We start from the raw sequence: 23,764 nt of genomic DNA on the forward strand, positions 1-23,764 counted from the left end.
CTATATTCCACTTGAACTTTTTGGAAATGCTCTGATTATTGTATCATGGGGAATTTTTGAAAGCGTGAATTCTTCCTACCTCTTTCATCAGAAGCTTTTTTTGCCACTTTTGTTATGTGTGAGTTCATTGGGTGTTTGCTGTTGAAGCCTTAAATGTGTTTTGGTCCTGCCTTCTCTGTCGTCTAGTATCACTAAATACATGCAGTAATCCTCAGAATATCTCTTCTTCTGACTCATATGATTCACGTCTTACAAAGACAGAGACTGCAAAAGGTTAAGTGTGGAATTGGTTCTTGCACAGATGTAGCGTCCATTTGCTCATGGTCCGAATCATTCTATGGATCTGCTGACTGCTGCTGTTCTGAAGGGTTTTCTTGCTTTTTAACTCATTGAGAAGTTGGTTCAGTTTACTGCTTTCAAAGGTTGCTTGAATCTGAAGTCTCCATCTCAAACTACAGATGGCTGAAAAGAGTGCAAAAAAATCTGTGAAGCTATTCTGAAGCTCTTTGTCTTCATCAGCTCTTTTGAGACATGTAATCCCAATCACATTTGGTTATAGAGACCTTGAGTATCGGATCTGGGGTTTGTATTTTTTTTAATAAACAAAACCTGGATATGGAAATTATGGTTCTGGGTTTTGGCTGTTTAAGAGTCTTACAGAGTAGCAAAGAAAATTTTGAATACTTTGTTGGAAACCTTTTTAATATAAAAAATAAGTTTTGCTAAAATGCAGTAAAACCTTCCCTGTTTTATTTGCTTATATAAGTTGTTGTGTAATGCTGTTTTTGAAAGATTTTTGGGTGTTTTTTAGGATTTATTTTCAGCATGTCTCTATTTGCTCTTGGCCATATTTGAGTTTATGCATAATGACTATGACTTGTACGATGTTGATAATTTACTCAAGCTTGTTGAAACTACTCCAGCTTGCCTTTCAGAACAGGCTTCTTAATATCTCAGTTGTAATCCTGTTAATTAGTAGTCAGCATTGACCATAAATCAAAACTAAGCACTGTTGTGTGTGCTCTGAACAGGATGAATTAAAAAAGCTTTCTGCCTTGTCACAGGCATGTTTTGCTTGGCACTTCTTGTTGGATTATATATGAAATGTAGTAGTTGTCTAATGCTGATCCTTCTCAGTTAAATGCACTGAAGTTGTAAAAACAGTGTTTCTACTATGCTCTAGGTCCACTAGTGATTGTGGAAAGAAGTAAATGAAAAAGATAAAGATGACTTAAAAGCTGCAATGTTGTGGGGCTTTTTTATTTTATTTTTAGTAGTACCAATATATTTACTTTTATATAAGACTTGTATGCAAAAATGTGCTCAAATATGTTTTTTGTGAAGTCCGTGAGATCTGTTATATAATGACGCGTTTCACGTAGGAGTGTGTTTGCTATGTACTGTGTCATCCATCATTTTCAGAATTTTAAGATCCAGAGGTACTAGATGCAGTTCCTTTTAAGACATTCATGTACATTTGCCAAAATACTACTCAAAACAGCCTAACCATATTCTGCAGCATATTGCTGCCTGGATCAATGGACCAATGTTAGAATTGTAAATAAAATGTATTCAGTGGGCTATAAAATCTCTGAGGGTAGAAGTGAGGTTGCAAAAATTGCATGATTTTATGTAGACTCTTTCAGGTTTATTTTCTTGAGTGGGATTCATTAATAGAATTGAATAGAACTAATTTCTAGTCCCTCCCTAATAGCAGAGTCAATGGGTTGCTCCCAGTAATTATGCTCCAAGGCACCAAAGCTATTAAAGTTCTCAGCTTTGGCTCTGGAAGGGGGAGCATCTCTTCTATTTTGTGTGAATATTTTGTGGTTTTGTGCAAACCAAGCACTGTGTTTTGGTGGGGTCGGTGGAATGTCTCTTGACTCGCTGGTGGCTGCTTTAAGCTGTCTGAGGGGATGAGGACTAGAGAGTGCTGTTCTGCTGTAGATGAAACAATGCTTCTGCACCTGAAGGGAAAAGGAGTAAACAGAGCAACAGCAAAGCTCTGTGTAAGGAAGCTGGAGTCAAAAGCATTAATATAGATACATAGAAAATAGAATATAAGGAAAAAACTGTTTTGGGTGTGTTCCTGTTTGGTTGAACAAAGCTTACTTCCTCACTCCCAATTCTGGGTGTGGGAAGACAGACCCTAAAGTTTTGAGGAAAGGGGGAGAAGGGAGGTTTGTTTCCTTTCTGGACTGAATATAAATTATACCCCTATAATTAGATATTGTATCTAGGAAAAAACTTTGAGATAACTAAGGCCAGCAACAGTGATCATGCAAAACAGCCCCTTGCGACTGGGGAGGTATTCTGCATTCAGGTTTTAAAATTACTCCTTTGATAGCCAAACTCAGGATTATAGATGTTTGTGTTAAGTACTGGAGCTATTTTGTCCCCATACATTTTGTCTGGTACCAGAATACTTGTTATTCCTTGTGGATGGAAGTCACAGTGATCAAGGTGTCTGTTCTCAGATCCCTTCTATTCTACCATCTTTCAATGACTCTCGCAGTATTTAAAAAGGTGCTGAAGACTAGAAATGTCAGGTAATTATATAGATGCTGTTGCTGCACATTTTTTGTAGAATTGTGTGACTTTCTCTCCCTGGGAGAGAATATAAATAAGCTTGTTCTATTCTACATTTGGTGTTAGTTGGACAATTTGTTAGCACAAGTGTTACTGGCTAGCAAGTCTCACTTGTGTGCTAGATGGTTGCATCTGCAATTCAGTTTTTGAAGTAGATCTCCCAGTTATGCCCATTTAGTGGGCTTTCATTCATATCATGGGACAGTCTGGCAGCATGTGAATTCGATTTCTTTCAGAAAAAATACTAAATCAGAAGGTCCTGTCAAGGATTACAGCTAAGAGGGTCCATTTGCTGATTAGCATTCAGTCTATCTGCCTTGAGGCTTTCATCCAGGAAGAGAGAGTCCAGAGGGCTGAAGGAGGAACCTGTGTTAACTGTCTGGTAGGAAGGGATGGCCACTGGTGTCTAGAAAACCAAACTTGGTTTTGTGAGTTGTGGAATAACATGTGCAATAATACAATTTATAAACCTTTTTATAAGTCTATACTTGCAATTAAGCCCATAATAACTGCTTACAAATGAGGGCAATTTTTCTGAGCATAGCTGTTTCCAGTAGAAGTGTGGCCTTAGGTGTAGTAGTAAAGTCTTAGTTCCTGTAGTACAGCTTTGTATGCAAATTTGGTAGTGTTTGGCTTTTCTTGTATGTAGGAAGTAGTTCATATTTTCTGTTAGGTGAGGCTGATTTCTTTGAAAGGATAAAAGGAAGCAAGGTGTCTAGTGCAAGCTTTAGAAGTCTGGGGGATTTTTGTGTATGAAAACTCTGAGAAACCATAAAAGCACATGACACATTTAACATACAGGGTGTAAGCTGTAACATAAACATTTCAAATTAGATTGAATTAGCCAGAGCAGTTCTGACTGCATTTTATTGATAGATTACTTTGTCAAGTGTTGCAAACTTCTCAGTGGTAAAAGCTTCAAGCTTATTCATCTTAATTCCATAAATGGTAAGGTGTTTAACATAAACAGGTAATACTTTAAGTCTTGCTGTGGGTTTGCTGCATTTGCTTTTCCTAATGAGGAAATTAGCAGATAGTTCTGTTTCCTTTCTGATGGATGGTGGGATTTTAATGATTCCCCCAACCCCAGTTTGTTCCCGTTTGTGACATCTCAAGAGGGTCGAGTAAGCCTGAAGACAGATGCAGGAACATAGGTGTGGTCTGTCTGTAATAGACTTGACGAGCTTGCAAATATTTGTTAAGTAAAGGCCTATAGTCATAATGATCCTTAAGATAAGGAAATTGATTCTGACAGCAAAGAGAAGTCAGTGAAAATCTCTTAAAAATCTGACCAATTTTTTTGTGCTACTGTACAAATGCCGTGAAATGAATGTAGCATGGAGCAGATCTGACCTGATTTGAAGTAACAAATTTAATGCTAAAAGCATATCTTGTATCAGAGTCACTATAGCTAAAAATGGCTTTTCTGTTTCTTCCTGTGCTGCAGCCATTACAGTTGTTTATCACATTAGAGATCGTAATGTAGCTCTTTGTGGGCTATTTATACTTAAATAAGAAATTTTAAAAAGACATACTTTGGGACTGAAAGATGGCATCCCGGTCACTTTGTGGTTTCCCCAGTCATGGTAATTATCTCTTTTATTCACTGAAATGTCTTTCAAGTTAAACACTGTGGGCCCCTCCCACCAAGAAAAAACAAAACCAAAAAACCCAACCTGGGAATATGTATTTTGTTGGAGTACCTTTAGTACACTTGGTACAAGGACTTCAGGAGTGGTAGTTGAAGTACTTTATTTTTCAAGAAATGTTCCCGTTTAAATCTTCATTGTTTACTTTTAAATGGCTCCTTTCAGAATCAGAGCTGGGGAAGTTTTAGGAAAAATTTTGACCCAGAAATATGCCAACTTTGCATCCAGTCCTTTAGGATTGTTTCAAGCAGCAGAAAAGGCACAGCTTGCGATCATGATGGGGAAAGGGGAAACCCTTAAATCTTAGACAAGACAGGAATCCACATCTCATACTCTTTTTGCAGGGGACTAGGGGCCCTCTGAATACTCCTTTTCCAGTAATTGGGCAGTCAACTAACAGAGAAGGATAATTTTTATTTCTTTTTGAATTTATTGATGTGGTTGAAAGAAACAGTACAGCATTGTGACAGAGATTACAGCCCTGCATCTCCGATGGAGGGGGTGGAACGTGTTGTGAGTTGTAACTGGTGTACAGGTAGCAAGTTGGGTCCAATTACAAATAATTTCTGTTGTCTTCAGTACCTGAATTACCTCAGGAGAAATTTAGGCCTATAATTCAAATGAAGCATTATCACAGATGAGTGGGGAGGTAAAAATAAATCTTAATGGAAATCTGGAAGGAAAGATAATGTATTGCAGGGGTGATAGTGCCAACCTTGATCTTTACAGAATAGAAGAATTAAGATCAAACTGTAAAAAGTAGTTAACCTGAAGCACATGATACAAAGAGGAAGTTTGTTGTGGTTGTTTATGGTGAGTTTATTTTTGGAAGAGCAGAGCACTTATTGATGTACCCTGTAACACAGCTCAGCGCAACGTATTTTTGCTGAAGTTCAAATCTTGCCTAAAACCATTTTCCACAGCTTTCCAATTGATTTTTCTGCAGGACTGTTTTCTCTGCAGCATGTAACTGGATGCTGGGGTGAATGGTGCTGCTCTCCCAGTATATACTCAGTTTGGGACTTTGGCCTTGTTTTTTCTCGGACCAGTGTGCGTGATTTAGGTGCCTCACTGTTGAGATGTCTTGTTCAGAAGCAGCATAGGTTTGGGCTGCCTGTGTGTAGCTGCTGTTTTCAGATACAGTTAGCAGTTTATTTTTCAGTTTTATTCAAACGATCTTGTACCTTTTGAAGACTTACAACTTTCTCTTCTCACAGTTCTCCTCATTCCAGCCCCAGGTTTTCTGTTGATTCTGGTGTTTGACTGCATGCTGGTTTACCTTTGGATGGGTATTGATGTTTGAGGCACCATACAGTGCAGCATAATGACTGAATCTGCTGGCTTCATCCTTTTAATTCCCTGTGCTTTAGGTTGCTTAGTTATGTCTTCATTTTTGTGATCTTGACTTCGCTGTTGTCTTGCCTGTACTTTTGGGAACAGAGTTTTCAATAACACTTATAGGTATTCAAGTACAAAAAAGCACCCTGTTTTTTTCATCATAGTGAGTTTGATCAATAACTGATGTTATTGAAATTGTAAAAGTTCCCCTGTTTACCCCTGTTTTTATAAGGCTGTTATACAACAAGTCATAGCGTTTGGAAATGGCTAGGAAAAACCCAGACTTGCATCTTCCTTTTCAAAACTATTAGAATCAGTGGAAATTCCTTGTCAGTCAGTGCCTTAGATACAACTCTTTGGAGCTCTGTACGTCATCTGGCTGCTTTTTTTTTTTTTCATATCAATACCAGTGGATTTTTTCCCGTGGCTGTTTTTTCCACCAACGAATGTGATGGTGGCAAACTGTCTTTTTCTAGTCTTCCTTAGATCACTTCAATGTTGGTAGATCTGTAACATGACCAGCATAAAGTTACTACTGGAAAATAACTAGAGCTGCTGTCTCCAAGGCTGCTGGGTCCTTAGAGAGGTTTCCCATCAGAACATGGCATGGATGATGAGCATCACAGATGTTAATGGATGAAACACTGTGCAGAAAACCACATTATTTATTGTGGCTCTGGGTTCACTATTAGACTTGTTTATTTCAAGGTTTGTGTTCTCATTTTCTTCTAGCTTTTCAATAATTGCACATCTTTAAAAACTGTCAAACTTGAATGAGTATTTTCATTTAAGTGTCGTGCACTTGTCAGTTGTTTTTCATAGACCAGGTTATGGTGGCTTTTAGGAAAACAAGACTTGAGTACTTTATGTTGCCAAAAAAACCAAAACCCAAACACACAAAAATTACAAATACACACAAACAAAGCCAAACAAAAAAACCACACAAAAAAATCCCAAAACTTAAAAGGTTTGCTTGTTTAATGAAAAACAGAACAAAGTGAGGGGGGAAAAAAAATTATACAGTGCATTCCATATGTGGCCAGCCTCTTTTTGAGTAGTTTTTCTGTAGAGCTTTTTTTTTTTCCTGAGTCCCTGATGTTTTTTACAGATGCTGAAGTTCTCTTTTCATGCTGTTTATTAATGTAGTGGACAGCCCTTTAAAGATGCTTGGATGGGAATATTTGGTTGAGGTTGAGGGTGTCAGTGGCATGAGTAAGAGAATGCAAATGATTCTTCATAATTTTTAAGCACTTGAAAAATCATAATATCCTCAGTGGCATTTATAAAGTTTAAAGTCCTTCTGGTTTAATTAGAAAAACTGTGATCCAACAATAGCAGCTGTGCCTCTAGGCTGAAGTTCAGATTTTAACCTGGCCTAAGTCTATGCTGCTGCTGAAAGAACTAACAGCACTTGGCCTGAATTGGATTAGTGTGCAAATCCAGCTGGAGTGTTTTCTGGGAGCTGCAAGGAAGGTTATTGTTCAGTCTGCTTGCAGCAGGGCAAAGGAAAATCTTGTGTCAGCACAAAGGAGTGGCTTGGAGGCTGGGATTTAATTTTTTTTGCGGTGGCAGTACTCGTTGATATGACAGTTGTGAGGCATTTGTTTCAGAAAGTTGTCAAAATGTGCCTTGGTTGCATTGGACTAATGTTTTGAGTAAAAATTTTGAGCATTATGTAATGTTGTGGTTGTAAAAAGGATCTATGTTTGTCTGAGATATTTTTCCCTGAAGAATTTTGACTTCTCTAATTGGAAGAGCAGCTTATCCTATGGATAACTTCCTACTAAAAATACTAAACGAGGCTATGCATAAGTCAGTCTTGTAGGGTGGAACTTAAAAATATTCCTAGATAAATGCTTAAAAACTATATTTTGTGAATTCTGTATGTATCTGAAATTTTTGAGAGCTCAAGGGAAGAGCACAACCTGTAGCACTGCTCAGCTTTAAGTCCTGCATCAGATCAGCTAGTATTAGTGGATGTACATAACTACTTTGGTGACATGCTTTAGAGTTGACACTACTTTTAAGCATTAGTTGTTGCAGCTGCTGCCCAGTGTGGTGTAGGATGAAGGCAAGTATTTGTTCTTGGTTTTAAAAGTACCACTTAAATGTTTGTAAATGACACATTCTTTAGTATAGTGCAATCTTAGCTTTAAACTAGTTGTGTGTTTCTGAATCAGGGTGTGTGTTTCCAAATGAAACATTTGTGGAGTATGGAAATCTTAGTAGTATGAATTTTCAGATGACTCCAAGTTTTTATCAAATGGGGAGCTTTCACATATAAACTGTCAATAAATAACTACATGTTAATCAGGTCTATCTCACTTGGACTTCCATGCCTCACTGAAGTTTAACTGAATTTTTTTTGTCTCATTACTAAAATGACTATTTCAGGAGAAATATGTATCTGAGATATCACTTTGGACAACAAACTTGAATAGGAATATGATAATTGCTCAAATGAATTTTTAAAGATGGCAGAGGTGTGGGAAGACTTTTGCTGTGGGAGAGCAACATTAAGCTTCTTCAGTTCAGATTTTGAAGTTCAGAGGAAATGAAGATCCATAGTACTGCAAAGGTGATATCCTCATGTTGTAATTTAAGGAATGTAGAAATTATTAGACTATTTCATGTCCTTCTAGCCCTATTAAGGCACTTAACTTTGAAGTCCACAGTGAAACCCATCCTTAGTGTAACATAAATATTGAAATAGAAGATGAGGTGAAACTGTGGTGTTTTGTATTAAAAAGTTGAAGGGGTACCATTACACTGCAGTGGAGAAGAAATTGCAAGATTTCTTTATTTTTTAGGTCTTGAAGACGCAGATGCAGGTAAAAGTGTAGAATATATATAAAGTTGCTAATTTAGAGGAAACTGACTACTGACAAGTATTTATTTACTACTTTTTTGCTACATCAGTGCCAGGCAGAGCAGAAAACAATAGCTGCAACTCAGCAGGCACTGAGACAGAAAAGAGCATGTCAGATTTTCACTTACTTACCAAGTTAGATTTTTTTTTTTTTGGCATTGTATTTGACTGAATGTTTTAGGAATTTATATGAAAAAGTATTTTAAGAATTATGTTTTGTATCTCTCTTGATTAAACTCATTGTTTATCATTCTCACCTTCTGTAAAGGACAAGCCTATGACTTGCTAGGTTCAGTGTCCTTGGCTCTGGGCTGTGTCCTCTGTAGCTGGCAGGAATTCCAGAAGGATTTCTGGTCCACCTCCTGTGACTGTCCTTCAGACTTATCCACTGCAAAACATAGCAAGCACTCTGGACAGGTCTTAGGATACCACCTTATCAGACCTGTCTGTTTTCTTTTCCACTTTGTGAACAGATGTTTCTGTTGTTGTCTACAAAAGCAGCTCAGTTTTCTTCTAAGTCATTATTAGAAAACTGAACTGTGGTGGCAGCAATTTGGAAACAATGGCTTAGCACTTAAGCAAAACAGCTGTTACCATATTAAAAAGGGTGTAGTCTTGACAACACAAGCTTATTCCAACCTTTCTCACCCTTTTTTAGAGCTAAAATACCCACTTTTACAATTCTCGTGGAGGCTGTCTTATGGAAACAGAAGCATGTAACCACCCCCACATAACTGAGGTATCAAATTAGTGTATTTTGCCAAGGTTGCTTAAAAGTGGCAGCAGTGTATCTGGGATAGCACATTGCTGGGATCCTCTTGCTCCTCGGTTGGCTAACACCAGACCAAAGAAGCAGAATCGTCCCAACTTGAAAACAACATTTCCCTAATTTCTCATTCCTTATTGCCACAAAAATCAGATCACTGGGGTGAATTTGCAGAATTTTGTCTAGCTATCTGTATCTTCCTCTTGCCACTTGTGCCAGTTAAGGGTTTTGTCATAACATAGTTTCCTTTGTGCTGCCTGCTATAAAAAGTGCTTCCAAGGACATTAAAGAGAGAAGGCATCAAGAGGGAAGGTATAAGGTATTGAAAGAAATTTTTACTACCACTAGAAATGTTCAAAGTTAAGTCTTCTGACAAATTTTTGTGGATTTGCTTAATAGCAGAGTGTCCCACCTGGGATATTTTGAGAGCACTCAATATACTTCCAGTAGCTTTTATTCTGTTCTAGTGTAAATATTCAGGGGAAGAGCTGATGAAGTGTTGAGTAAGTCAGTCTAAGTGCTCTTTGTACTCTTCTGTAGAGACTCATTAGGTTCCATGTAAATAAAAATAATTTTGGTTTTTGTCCTTCTGAAATTTTCTGTGATACTCATGCCTTAGATGTATCACTTGGGTGGAGTTCTGAGGAAGATGCTGCTTAAAGTGCTCACCTTTCTCTCCTTTTCCTCAAGTTGATGTGTAGAGCTTCTTGTTTTTAAGTTGCATTCGTGCCAGACTGTCTGAGATGTTGCCTGTATCTGTACCAAGTGTTCTAGTCTTAAAGATTAAGTAAAACCCATCACTCTTTCTTTTTTTTTTCATTAGCATTTTGATAGCTGTGTCGGTTTTGTTTGTCCAAGTAATGAAAGAGCCTAACTAATCTGCGATCTGTGTTCATTAATATACCTTTCATTCTTCAGTCAGCAAATGTTAGCAGTTATGTGCTGGAAATGCTGGACAATTGCTTGTCAGCAGTAAAGATGACAAATTTCATGTTCTTATAATCTTTCTCTTTTCTTTTTTTAAATAATTAATATCATCAGGGAATTTAATCAATTATATTTATCCCTGTGTTTCCCTCCATAGAGTAAGCCCAGCTCTGCAGCTTTCTCTGGATGCGTAATTCTTTCAGATCCAGCAGTGGTGTCACACGTTTGCTTTCTTAGCCTTAAACAGAGCATTGTGCTTTAGCATTTTTCACAACGGTTTCTGTTCCTCTTGCTTTGATTTTTGAAGCAATATGGTTTTTTTCTTCTCTTCTGAAGGCTCTTTATTTTGGCTTTGTCAAAGCCTGTGAAAATTTAAGGTATATCCTGGTTATGAGGTTTAACCGTAGACGATTTGTCGTGGAACTCTGCAGCTTCTGTCATTTCCAGTTGAATTCTTCAACCCAGTTACTTCACATAGAGCTTGTGCATTCAGATTTTCCATGTAGGTCAGTTTTGTCAACTTCTTGTTGCTTGTAATGTCTCTAAGGCTGCATTCCAGTATGACTGACTACAGCTTAATCAGACATAGGAGTTTTATTTCATCTAACACAGAAAACAAAGCAAGGTAAGCTTTGGTGAGCCTGGACTGCAGCTGCTAACCGTGGGCTTGTAATTCCATGCAAGCTTGGATACCAAAGCTCAGATTGTTGCCTTTCAGCTGTTCTTGGTACTAGATATGAGCGGCCCAATGCCATGGAGTGTTTTTTTTCATCTGCAGTAGTGTTGAAGATCTAAAAGTGAAGAGAGACTTGTGGTTTTGATTCCTTGGTTTTACTGGACTACAAGCCTTTGCTCAAAATGCTGAAAGATTGCTTCCTGTGCCTTGTGTTAAATTAGGTAATGTCCTATTTTCAATGGCTACTTTGCAGACATGCTGTTTATCAGGAGCAAAGCCTGTATATGCAGTTAGAGGAAATACGACTTTCTTCAGGAAGTGCCACGAATTCTTTGACTTGTGAATTGTTGGTGATTCTTTTGTGACAGAGAAGAGGTCTAGTTTTAAATGCAGATTTTTTACATTTACTCTTGTTTCCAGAAAGAGAGGAGAGTATTTGACTTAGCTTATCTGATGTCATTTTCCCCTCATTTTCCTGTCCTGAAGCCCTATGTGCCCTAGTTTGCTGGATCGCTTCTTGCCTCACATGCTGCATTGTGAATTCTAGTGCAAGAGTTGGACTGGGAGTAGGGGACCATTGCTCTTGGCAGTAGCCAAAATTTCACCTGTGAAGTTAAACCATTGTTTCATGGCTGTTTTAATCTGTCACTTGTAGAAAGCTAGACCTGCTTCTTCTTTGAGAGGAAACAATAGTACTTGAAAAATGGTATGTAGAATCTGTTGCAATATTCTTCTGAAGTATTTCCCTTCCCTGCTAATGGCTTTTCTGAATTATTTAAATGTCATCTATGACAAGAATGATATGCCAAGAGTCTGCCTTCAGTTATTGCACTTTAAGTTCTGCTCTAAGAAAATTGATTAAATTGTCTTACTGTATCCTGAATGCTGAATTTTTGTTGCTGTTGATGCAGTTGCTGATAGGCAGAAATGAATTTATTGCTGCTAGACTTCCTCATTCCTCTGTTTTACTAGGAGCATCTTTGTGGCTCTAACATATGTTGCTTCCATAATTTATGCTTCACATTCAAGTTGTGAAATGGTGGAGCTTTGGCTTTCTTCCCCTTATAAATGTCTATAAAAGACAAAGTTGATCATTTGCAAGATTTCACATGACACCATCCTGCATGGAGTAGTAGATATATGGCAGCAGCATGGTCCTGCTTCCATCCTCTTCCTGACGGTTTTAATTTGGATGTTCTTACATGTTTATTGAATGTTGGTTTGTATTTTGTCGAGCACTGAAGGCAGGAACTAGCTTTTACAAAAGCTTCTAAAATCAGACTTGAAATTAAAAGCATCTTGCAAGCTCCGTTTTTGTGGTTGTCTATAATGACATGGCAGAGCACCATTCCCCCTCAGCAAGAGGGTGGTTCCATCGTATCACTCAGCATAGTTCAGGCTCTTTGAGTATTCATGTAACTTTCCTTCTGTATAAAAGCAAAAACCTGCGTGTTACAGTGTCATCAAAGCTATTGCACATTTGCATAAAGCTGCAGGTGCTGTCGTGCACATAAACTGTGAATTGTACAAGGATGAAAGAAGATGAAATGCATTATTTTTTATGCCTTCTGACAAGCTTTTTACCCTTCTTTGAGTCACCAGCATCAAACTAATGGGATTCTATTTTAAGCAAAAACTGTCACAATAATAAGAATTTATAAAATGGAAAAATTCCATGAAAAAACTTGCTCACCAGCTGAAAATAAAATGCTTTGATGTAAACATTCTGTTTAAGTAGGCTGTGGAGAAGTACAACATTTTCTCTATTGAATTTGATCCCTTTGTAACTCCTTGTGGCTATCAAATGTGCTATCAAATGCACTTCATCACAGAAGTAAGTATTGTTGGATATCTTTATTCTGAAGAAACAGTGAAGCAACTGCAGCTTATGCTTGACTGTATCAAGGAACTCTAAATACACGTTTTTATTTAGAATGCAGTGGAAGCTTCCAAAAACCCTGTGCAATTTGTAGAAACCTGGGTGCCTTGGGGCTTTATTGGTGGTTTATCTCGAATAATCCGCAAGTCCCACAGGGATGAGTTACCTTCTCTCAGCCATCAGTTAGCAGTTAATGCATGTTTTGAATCTGCAGTTCCTGCTGTGTCCAGTTAATAGGGACAGTGACAGAGACTGGGTCATCTCCTTGGTGATGATACATGAAGCAAATCACTTTGAGCAAATTAACTGAAGTCTTGGTTTATGGTGCTGCAAAGCATTTTTCTTGCTGGTAGGTGGTTCCTTGGCAGTCTTGTAGTCCCACCTGGAGCTTAGGAAAGCAACTTGAAATTCCTAAGTACACATAGCACTTGTGGTCATGTTCCCAGTGGTGCAGTTGACTGTCACAGGGTGTAAGCATGAAATACTGTTTCACTGGTAGATAGCCGAGTAATGATACTGAAGGGTAGAAAACTTCTTGTGATTTCTGCAAGGGTAACTTATGATGAAGAGGTAGGAAATAAAGCATGCAGAAAGCACGCTGAATATGTTCAAGATTGGTTGCTTACCTTGATCATTTGATATGTTTAATGAGCTCTCACATGAGGTCATAAACCTAAGAATGCAAGTCATGCTCTTAAGTTCAGGGCTTGGATTTTAGAAAACAAGATCCCAAAAATATATAAGAAAACTGATCCTGGATTTTCAGAATGATGTGGTATCTAGAAGAGGTAGTGTGATGCATTATTGAGGGGCAATTTATGAATGAGAAAACAGCAGTCTCCACCAGAAGTTACAGATAAAGCTGAAAGAAAGCTGGGTTGGACTGGTCTTCTTGCCCATTTTTTGTCGTATGAGTATTTTTGAGTATGAATGGCAGAGGCTGAAAAGTTGGGGGAGGTTGGAAATATGCCACATTCTCAATGTGCCACAGCAATGAATGGTGAAAAAAGCGTCATTAAGGGTAACAATTCACTTCCATCATCACAGGGAGGAGATGCTGGCAGTTTGAGGTTTTTTGTGGTAATAAAGTCATAGCAAGAACTGATGGAAACAAGTTAGATGTGAATAGATTTTCTAACTGATTATCACAGATTAGGATTTCTGGTTCATTTACAGGGAGGGATTTAGAAATGAAGGTGAAAGATTTATGTAGCTCTGTTGAGCTAGTTACTTAGTTTTTTACCTGAGCACTGCTTTCCCCCATTCACATGGATTGCACACCATTGTTGTAGTTTTTTAGTTGTTCATTCCCTTTACTTACTTGCTTTAGTATTATTCTGGAGACTATTTACTTGGTTTGCAAACTATTCCAGTGGTTGCCAGTGGTCTCCTCTGACCCCCAGAGATATGTTTGAGATGCATATGCTTGAGATATAAAAGAAGAAACTGAATGTGTTGGTTTTATTTTTTTCTTGGTCTCCCTTCTCATGTTACAGCTAGTCTTACATGTGTAGGGAAAAAAGGAAGTACTTGATCAGTGTTTTGTTCACAGAAGAAAAAATTTTGCTATCCAAGGTTAATTTTAAATGATGTGCTATGAGCCATCTTTATAAAGATGCTAATGGTCAGAAGGTAATTGTTAACCTAAGTGTATAAGAAGAGTTCCACTCTTTGTACAGCCATTTAGAAATTCATGGACTTTAGAAGAGTTGGAACTTTTGCTAGTCCTGTAAGGGCTCACAAAAGCTCTTCCTTCACAAGACTGACAGAAGTATGTTAGTAAAAGCACATGCTTATTTCTCTCAAGAGTGGCCAGCTCCATGTGTTTGGTTGTGGCTATAAAAACAGCTTGATAAAATGTTAACATTTTGAAACACTAAGTTGCTGATAAACAAGAGACACAAAATAATGAAGAAAAAAAAGAACAATATTCAGAAGAACTTGAAGCCTATGTGAAATATTTAGTGGGAGAGAGAGAGCAAGGTAAAAGCAGGACCTGGATACCAGAAATAATTAACCTTTTGAATTCAGGATTACCCTGCAGAATGTTTTCCTTCTTTTCTTCTTTTTAAAGCAAATTTCTAAAAATCGCTCACTCTAAATTGGGCTCCTAGGTCTAACCACATAATAATTCATTAAGTGATTAGAAGTTACTACTGTTGAAAAGATTCTATTACATTGCACCCTTTGGCCAGTTCATGTAATGGTCAAAGGGCAAATCTCATCAGAAGCGCTTACTGAAAGCGGGAAGATACATTTTATTTGGGATGTACCTTTTTGTTTCTGCCAAGGCAAATGAAACTTCACTTGTTTTCCCTTCTCCCTTGCTGTTTTGTTAGTCATATTCATAGCCTGTTGCATCCTTGGAAGCTGATTTCCCAGCCTTTCCAGTAGGCAATCCTTTCAGGTGAATTTCAGTTGAGCAAGGTTGAGCATGGGAAAGACAGAGGGTTTTGTTTGGGTGTGGACTTAAGGGGGCTTTGTGTGGTTTTGTTTGTTTTGGGGATTTGGGGGGGGTGAATTTTTTTTTTTTTTTTACTTTTTACAATCTTTCTAATGAAGATCAGGATATTTAAATGTGTCCAGAAAGGCTACTAGAACTGTTCAATTACAGTTGATTTCTCTAATCCTGCTTTCTCTGTAGTCAGCAGAGAAATTCTTGTTTTATTACAGTAGAAGCAGCATAATTCCCCATAGTACAATATTAAATGTTCCAGTTAGGGGTTTTGCCTACAGTTTCAGTGCAATTGTTTTATTTGATATTATAGCCTTTTACTACCATTGTAGATGTTGACCCTTGCATCATCTAAGGCACAACTGCATCCAGGATTGGTGCATTGAGGCAAGCTCTTACATGTGGTACCTCAATTACTGGTAGCATTTAAGCAGTTTAAACTGTTATAATCTGCACTGGCTGATTACAGTTAGCATGGTGGGTAAGGATATCTAGGAAACTGGGCACCTTTGGGAACAAGATTGTGCATAAATATCCTTAGCATACTTTCTTTTCACTGATTTCAGTTCAAAATTGTCTTCATAACTTTGCCAGCTGTAAGGGGGCAAAGGGTGAGGAGGGGAACAAACCTCAGATCTCCCAGGATGTAATGCTTCAGCAGTTAGTTCAGGGTCTGCTTGGTATGGAGTGCCAGAACTGCCCAAGCCATCTAAGGCAAACTGCTGGTTTTCCATCACATTCTTTTGAAGCTGAAAATCTTAGTTCCATATGTTGAATTTTAATGACAACTTGACAGGTACTCATTTTCAAGAGAAATGGTTGTTCTCAGTGTTTTTCACCTTAAATTCTTTAGCATATTAAGACCAGCAGTAATCCTAATAGAAGGGAGAAGAAGGGGCAACCCTTTTTGTATGATGAAGTAGAATCTGATGTTAAATTCTTTATTCAATACTGTAGTAGGGTGACTTTTGCAAGATTCAAGTTAAAAAGCAGAGGTCACTGAAAGGATATGAATTGTACATTTAAAAATCAGAGCCAGCCTCTTGAGGGCTTCAGTAGGGTGGATAAAAACCTTCACATTAACTGGAATGGTATGCATTTCTTGAGCAGGGCTGTGATGGAGACGGTTAAGCTTTAACCAGGGTGCATCTATGAGATTGGAAAATTGTGCATTTCAGGAGCTTTTGTGTTGCAGAATTGGTAGGGAGGCCCCTCGGCTGCAGCTGACCCTGCCCTTAAAGTCTTGCAAATGCAGAGTAGAAAACTTGGGTCCTTTATAACCGGACTCGGAGGCACTGTGTTTACTGCGTAGTTCCTAAGTTCCTCATGAATCTAACCACGGGAAAAGGCAAAATTTGCAGGATATTGGTGAAATCTTCTCAGCAAGCGTGTCTCTGCTGGCTTGCATAAACCTGTCCTGGTGGGGTTAGTGTTCATTGCTATCTTGAGACCGTAACTTGAGTATCTCCCTTTTCCTTGGCTGCCGCAGCCCATCAGCCTGGCTGTGGCCAGCCGCTGCTCGCAGCACGGGTTAGCTCATCTGTCCAAGAGGGTGGGGTTTGAAGAACAAGCTCTACTGAGAGCGCAGACAGCCGGCAGGAGCTCTGGTTGCAGTGTTTCATCAGCTGCTAATCCGTTTACCGTGTAGCTAATGAGATTGCTCTGCTCGGTGCTGCAGACACTCTGTGCTACACCACTGTAATCGAGATGGCTGGTGTGTGTCAGCCAGCTCCTGTAGGAAACCCAGATGCCTATTGCAGAGGAGACAATTAGTAACTACTTTCTGTTCTGCAACTCTTGCGTTAACCCAGGACATTTATCTCAAGACAGGCTTGGAAATTTTCTGAGTTCAGTCTCTAAATCAACACTACATTTGTTGAGGCTAGAGGGATTAGTACTTTAGTTAAGTTTTTCCTTTCAAGTATGGGTGCCGTGCAGTTCATTCTCCTCTTTCAGTGAAAGTATATAGTTTGCCCTCAAATTTGTTAGCTTGAAAGCAAATTTCTCTGTGTCTGTTTCTGTTTAGGTAAATGTATTAACAGACTGCATATGAAATTTGAACAGAAAGAAAGCATCATTTTTTTATACCTTTTTCCTTAGTTCTCATGCCAGCGTGAATTGTTGTGTTGAAGTAGTTTCTTTACAATAAAAAATTAAAAGACTTTTCTTTTAAAATACTCTTAAGTAGTTGATCTGAAATTCTTGCCCTTATCTCTGTAGAGCTGTAAATGGAAGGTAATATTTGCTGTGGGGTGTTTAACTGTATTTGCTTGGATTGTCATGGCAGTAGTGTCTCCAGATTCTTCAGCAAGGCTGACTTATTGTTGCTTGTGCACAAATTACCAAAAAAGCCCAAATAAAATCCAGCCCCCTTCTGTGCCCCAACAACAAAATTCCCAGGCAAACCACATAGTTTGAAACTTCATTTTATCTCTTGTGGCTTTAATAGTTACAGCACACTAATCTCAGTCTTTCTCCCTCCCCCCACTCCTACCCCTGCTTCTTTTTTCCCCATCCTGATAATAAAGACACTCAAACAATATTTGAAATAAAGGAGACAACATAATCTGCTTTGGCATTATGATTAGTTTTACCAGGAAGATAGCTTGTGTATAAAATTTAATGTAATATCATCTTTGTGTGTTGTAATGGGAACAATGGACAAAAGTGCTGAATGCACTCAGTATGATCAGAAAAGTAAATGTTTATAGAATCCAACAGTGACAGTGGGATTTGAAAGGTTTTCCTTGAAATTTGAAAAGATGATAGATTCTCAAACTCTTAAGAGTGCAGTGCATGTTTTCAGGTACTATGTTTCAAAAGTGTTTGAAATGTAGATCTAAATGTTTATATTTTACACGATACTCCTGGTTTTACTGAAACTGTTCTGTTTTCTTCTAGGTGAATCTGGACTGGGAAAATCAACATTAATCAACTCATTATTCTTAACAGAATTGTATTCCCCAGAGTATCCAGGTCCTTCACACAGAATTAAAAAGACTGTACAGGTATGTCTGGGGTAAAAAAGGTACAGCCTGAACATTGTAACTTGCAATTTAGTAATGTAAGGTGATACACAGTTATCACATAAGCACCTGAGTTCCAGGATGCATTCAGTCATGATGTGAACCACTAAGAATACTCAGTGTGTCTTTCAGTCTATCTTAGCTATACAAAACTTTCAGGTTCTCAAACCTGTAGCCTGTAGAAATGTGGGAACCCTGAAGTGTTTTGTGTTTTGCCTGTAGATTAGAAAACACATATGTGTGCAGAAATTTTTGAAAATGTAGTGTTTATTATCAATTAAAATAGTGAGTAACTCTGTAGAAATGCATAGATGTGCAGTAAAACCTGTGTGACTGTTGAAAGCAGGCTTTTAGAGGCCAAATACTAAAGGATTTCACAGAAGTGTGGGGACCTGGGGTATGAAAGTATCTGTGAGTCTTCCGCAGACTGTAGTGTTTGTGGTACCTTGTTTACCTGTTACAAGTTGTTATTCTGAAACATCAGGGACTAGGATGAACCTGTCTGACTTTAAGCACTAGACTTACATGGGCAAAGATGATGTTCCTGCAAGTGCATGGTGGAACTGGAATATTTGGTCCAAGGCTGGAAGACTGAAGTTGATCCATTTGTTTTGTATAATAACTTGCTACTGATCAATTATATTTTCTCTCAAAAAAAGGAGCATGTTTCCTGTGTTACAAAAAGATTATTAGAAATAACAATTACCTAATGCTAAGAAATAATAATGTTATGGGTAGTTTAGGAAATCATTGTGTTTGTGGGGTGTTTTCTGCCTCCACAGCTGACCAGCTGAATAAGGTTGCATGAACTCTGCTTATCTGGTTTGATTTGCACTTGTTTAACACTTTGGTGAAGATACCTTATGATAATCTGACTTCGTACAGGTGAGGACCAAGGGTGCTCTCCATTGCTGCTGTTGTCCAACAGTGTTCCTCCAGCTGCCAAATTCAGCTGTGGCTGAAGTGACTGAGCAATTGCAGAGTTGTCATAAAGTGATTAAGCCCTTTGTTGAGTTAGGAGGGTATGCACAGTGCTAAACAGAAGTTGTAAAACAAGTGCTTTTTTACTCATTGAAATTAAGTGATTCAGCTTCAGTGCCATGAACCACTGACCTTACTGCTTTGTGGGACCTCTTTTTTTTGGTTCAGGATTTTAGGTAAGACATTTTTTAATCCAGTGAAAGAACACTGAATAATTACTACAGTACAAGGAAGAAGTTAGTTATGCCTGTACTGAGAAGTTTGAATGGCGATGCTTGTCAATGAAAACTTGAATGCTATGATAAAATGAAGTCATTGCAGAATACAGATTTTTTAATTTGGAGGAAAGCTTTTGAACATCCTGAGTTTGATTACCAATACATTAATACTTTGTAAGCTTTGATCATTTCTGTTAGGGTATCTTATAAGTTTAATGTAGAACCATAGTGACTGACAAAATGGACTTGAAAGCTTGTTAGTAGGGGCATCAGACCATTATTTGTATTAGAAAGGTTGACTGAGATGTTAAGTGGAAAAGAGGTCTTCAAAGAGTTAAACTCTCATATAATATGCTTATTACTGAACTAATCAGTGACTATTCAAAAACCAAATAGAAGGGTGACTTTTTTTTATAGGAAGAGAGATGTAGCGTGATTTCATTACTGATGATTACACACTGGTTTAGCAGAAGTTAAACCAATTCAGGTTATGTTAATAGAATTTTAGTTTAAATAATTGTGGGATGGATTCCCTGTCATTGGAAGATTTTTGGTTTTTTCAGTTGGGAAAAATCTTTGGAAGAATTTGTACACAAGCTAACAAGAAGAAAACCCAGACCAAGACATCTTTCAAAGATAACTCGCTCCCACTCTAGTTAAAGGTGCATCAGTGTAAGAAAAAATAATATGAAACTGTGTGGAATTTCTGGAATTTGAGTTAAGTACTTTCATCTGTTAGGTGACGATTAGATGACCCTGTTCATTCTGACCATCAGGGGTGGTTTGATTTGTAATGATTTACTGGTTGAAGAAAAAGATCCATACCTTTCAGAAAGCCTCACTTAATGATTTTTTTTTTACTGTAAAAAGCTGGGGGGGGGGGGGGTGGGTAGGGAGGGAATCCTTGAACAGAGCTCAGGCTGATAAGCCATTGCATTTTTTTCCTACTTCCACTGTGTGGGCAATAGCTTGAGGCCAAGAGCTTGCCAAAACTATATTCAATAGTAAATTGGGTTCTGACATGACTTAGAAAATAATATGGTGGGAATTAAGTATATTTAAAGACTATCTTCCCCTCTAGAAACTACTGTTTACTTTATCTAATAAGTACTTTCTTTTTGTTTACTTGCAGTGCAACTTTGCTTTCAGTTCCTTGGGATGAATGAAAACTCAGTGTAGCATTTTAAGAAAGAAACTGGGAAATATCTTATTTCAGTATAAGTGAGGATAAAATTGTTTCCCTCTATAAGCTTGAAAATCTGTATGTGCTAGCAACTATGTGTATGATCTGGAGGTGCTTCCTGTCAAATATTGAAGAATAAGCAATGGGAGCTGCTGTTTGGATCTACTGGATTTGTACTCTGCCAGTGAAAACCTTTTTAATTTGAGGGTTTTGTAGGGTAGGGATGAGAGGAAACCACCTCATTTGAGCGTCCTCAAATCTTGGTTGTAATAACCACCTGTATGGTGGGACCAAATTACTGATCAGGAATTGTCTAAAAGGCTCTCACATAGATAAACACAAACTGTGGTTTGGCCTGAAAACCATTGCAGTTTGGAGTTGTTTTGTGAGGCAGGTCCTTTGTAATAATCCCATAGAAAATGCAGAAAAACAGTTAAGACTAAGTGATTTGATGTCAGATGAATTCAAAGGAAACAGAAATGAGGGGCTGTTAAAGGTGTTTACTCTGATCATTATCTGACTGCCTTGAATGCAGGATGTTAAAAGGAGTGTTTTGTCCAATAAAAAGCTATAACAAGCACCAAGTCATGAACGCTGTGTAGTAACTGCCAAGGAGACCCGTGTGACCCAGCTGACTGGAGTGCATGGGAAAATGGCTGTTGGGAGGAGACTTTTCTTAAAAAGTCTTAAATTCCAAGACTTTAACTAATGTTTTCCATGAATCCCTTGGGAATACTTGTAAATCAGATGATAGGATGCAGTTGGATGCTTAACTATGAATGACACTAGTTTACAGTGATTTTTTGGATCTTTTCCAGATGTTGCTGCTTTCTGTGCCTTTGACCATGTATGGACACATCCATCTAGGTTAGAAAAATGCTATTTTGCAGAGGCTTTGTGGCAGGGTCTTCATCTACTGTTTCCTGCCAGTAGAATCTACTGCTTACAAGATATAGTGGATGTGGTCTGATTGTCTGCAGCACAAGCTTAGGACATTTAATTCATCAGCTAATGTTTCTTGTTCTGTAGGTTTGTGAAAACCCCACTCTGATAGCAAGATACCTACATGAATTATGAAAAGTAAGAAAAAAATTTAAATCCTCACCACCCAGTAATGTATTAGCACTGTCTGCAGAGATTCAGTTGCTGCAGACCATTTGTCAGAAGGTGACTTCACAAATTCAGCCACACATAGATTTTACAAGCAGACGGAATCAGGGAAAATGTTTGGCGTGACATTTCTGAGGATCTCCTGACCTTTCTTTTTTCCTTTGTTATAAATGTATGTTCAAGGTAATGTTTTGTTAATTGCTTCTTTTGTAAAAGCATTCCACTGAGAGCCCATAATAATTTAATGGTTCTTGCTGGGAATTTTTGTGCTGGAGAATGAAGCTGATACCTTGTAGCTCTTGGCAAGACTACATCTCTTTAACATTATCTTCTCTAGTATTTTGCAAGTGTTGTGAGTTTCTTATACTCGCAGAGAGTTTGGTAATAGGAGGGCTGTGTGGTTACTATATGCAAGATAGCCAAAAGAATGCAAGGAATCAGAAGTTAATCTCTTGTGTGTTAAAGCTTGTGAGTAGTAAACTCTTGGCTGAGTTGGCTGTGGCTGGGGATTACTGTCTTGAGTTCTGGTATCAATTGTGTACAATAAAATTTCTTTATAGAACTCTTGAGGATGGGGGGAAGTACACTCACCATAATTAAAATGTAAGTTTCTAAAGCAGTGCATATACTCCTAGGCTCTCATGGCTTTCAGCTGCACACTTTTGGAGGGATGAGAGTTGTATAGATTGTGAAAGAGTAACTTGGTGGTGTCTTAGGCTGGTGTGTGTACAGTTTTGTTTGCTTGATTTTAATTCCTGGTTGTTTATACCTTCCTAACCTTGCAGTCAGGCCTGTTCATGTTGGAGTTTGAATTGGGTGGTCTTAAAGTCCAGCCCAACCTGTGACTAGCTCCCTGGTAGCTGTTAACTCTTTGAGAGCTATCAGCGAAAGGGATTGATCTGACTTGGGTAGGATCCCTACTGATGAGTAGATAAAAACAGCATCCTGCATACTCAGAGGTTAAATATGAAGCTTTCTTTGTAGATAGTTGCTGTTTTCTGTGATTCTGTATGTTCTCTTCTGAATTGTAATCAGTGTTTTGCTTGTGCAAGAGGTATTTAGTTCGACTTTCTGCAGTGTTAATTTATCTTGTGGATTTACATTGCATCACATAAGCAGTGATTGCAGAGCATTTGCAACAATGTTCAGGTGTGGCTGTGAGAGTCTGTTTCATTTATATAACAATTAGGGATGTGCAAGAGCTTAAGAAGCATTAATATGGTATTTCTCAGATCTTGAACTAGTCAAGAGACCATCCAGAAAGGGCTTATAAATAGAACTTTCTTTTCTCTCCCCAGTTAGCATTTGAGTGGCTTAAGGAATGTTAAGCAATGAGCAACAAGGTGGCATCACCTTGAGTCTGCCAGCTCTCACATGGTTCATATGCAAAAATGGCTTGCATGGTGGTTTCTTGAATCCATATCTGGAAAACGGTGTCACTAGTGATTTAAGAGGAATTCTTTTAATATCAGGAAAAAAAAAAGATTAAATGTCTGAGCAATTGGAAAGAAGCCAGCTTGAGTTTGTCATTTCGTACAGCTGTGCATCTTACTGATAGGACAGTGGTTTACAGCACTTTCTCACACAGATGGACCTGACATTAGCAATATCAGTAATTAACTGAGATACAATTAGGAAGAAGGGGGTAGCAGTCCATGTGCTGTTTAGCCTAGATCTTCTCTGTCATGACATGCTTAATCTGTTTGATGACATGTTACTTGCAAGCTGCCTGAGCTGTGCTGCAGATTGGTGGTCACAACTGGAGGCATGAATTCCCACACCCAGATGTTGCATCATTCCTTGTGCTGATGCATTTGCCTTCTGAGACGGGTTTCCATCAGTGACCTGAGTGAACAGGAACCCAATCCATTACAGTCACATGAGGTCTAGCTCAGCAGATTGCAGCCAGATTGTATTACTTTCCAATATAATTCTGTCTGTAACAGGAAACCCTCACTTTGTGATTCCATTCCCAACCAGTATGGAGAATAAATGTATTCTTAAAAACACAGTAACAGGACTAGAAATGTTTAAGGTGCTTGGGGGGAGGATGAGTTACGAAAAGTGTAATTTTCTTTGGACTGACTGAAGTTTGCAA

The 23,764-nt window shown here is 38.2% G+C and overlaps 1 protein-coding gene across 2 annotated transcripts in view; it reads left to right on the plus strand.

Moving 5' to 3' along the window:
* SEPTIN7 (septin 7) overlaps window positions 1-23,764 on the plus strand; it is a 61,027-nt gene that overhangs the window by 15,455 nt on the left and 21,808 nt on the right. For both annotated transcript variants that reach the window (XM_069007611.1, XM_069007612.1), the window contains exon 2: window positions 18,050-18,156. In XM_069007611.1, coding sequence (XP_068863712.1) covers window positions 18,050-18,156 — 107 coding nt within the window. The remainder of the gene's footprint in view (window positions 1-18,049; window positions 18,157-23,764) is intronic.

Source organism: Aphelocoma coerulescens, chromosome 2, assembly GCF_041296385.1.
Source record: "Aphelocoma coerulescens isolate FSJ_1873_10779 chromosome 2, UR_Acoe_1.0, whole genome shotgun sequence".
Lineage (NCBI taxonomy): Eukaryota > Metazoa > Chordata > Aves > Passeriformes > Corvidae > Aphelocoma > Aphelocoma coerulescens.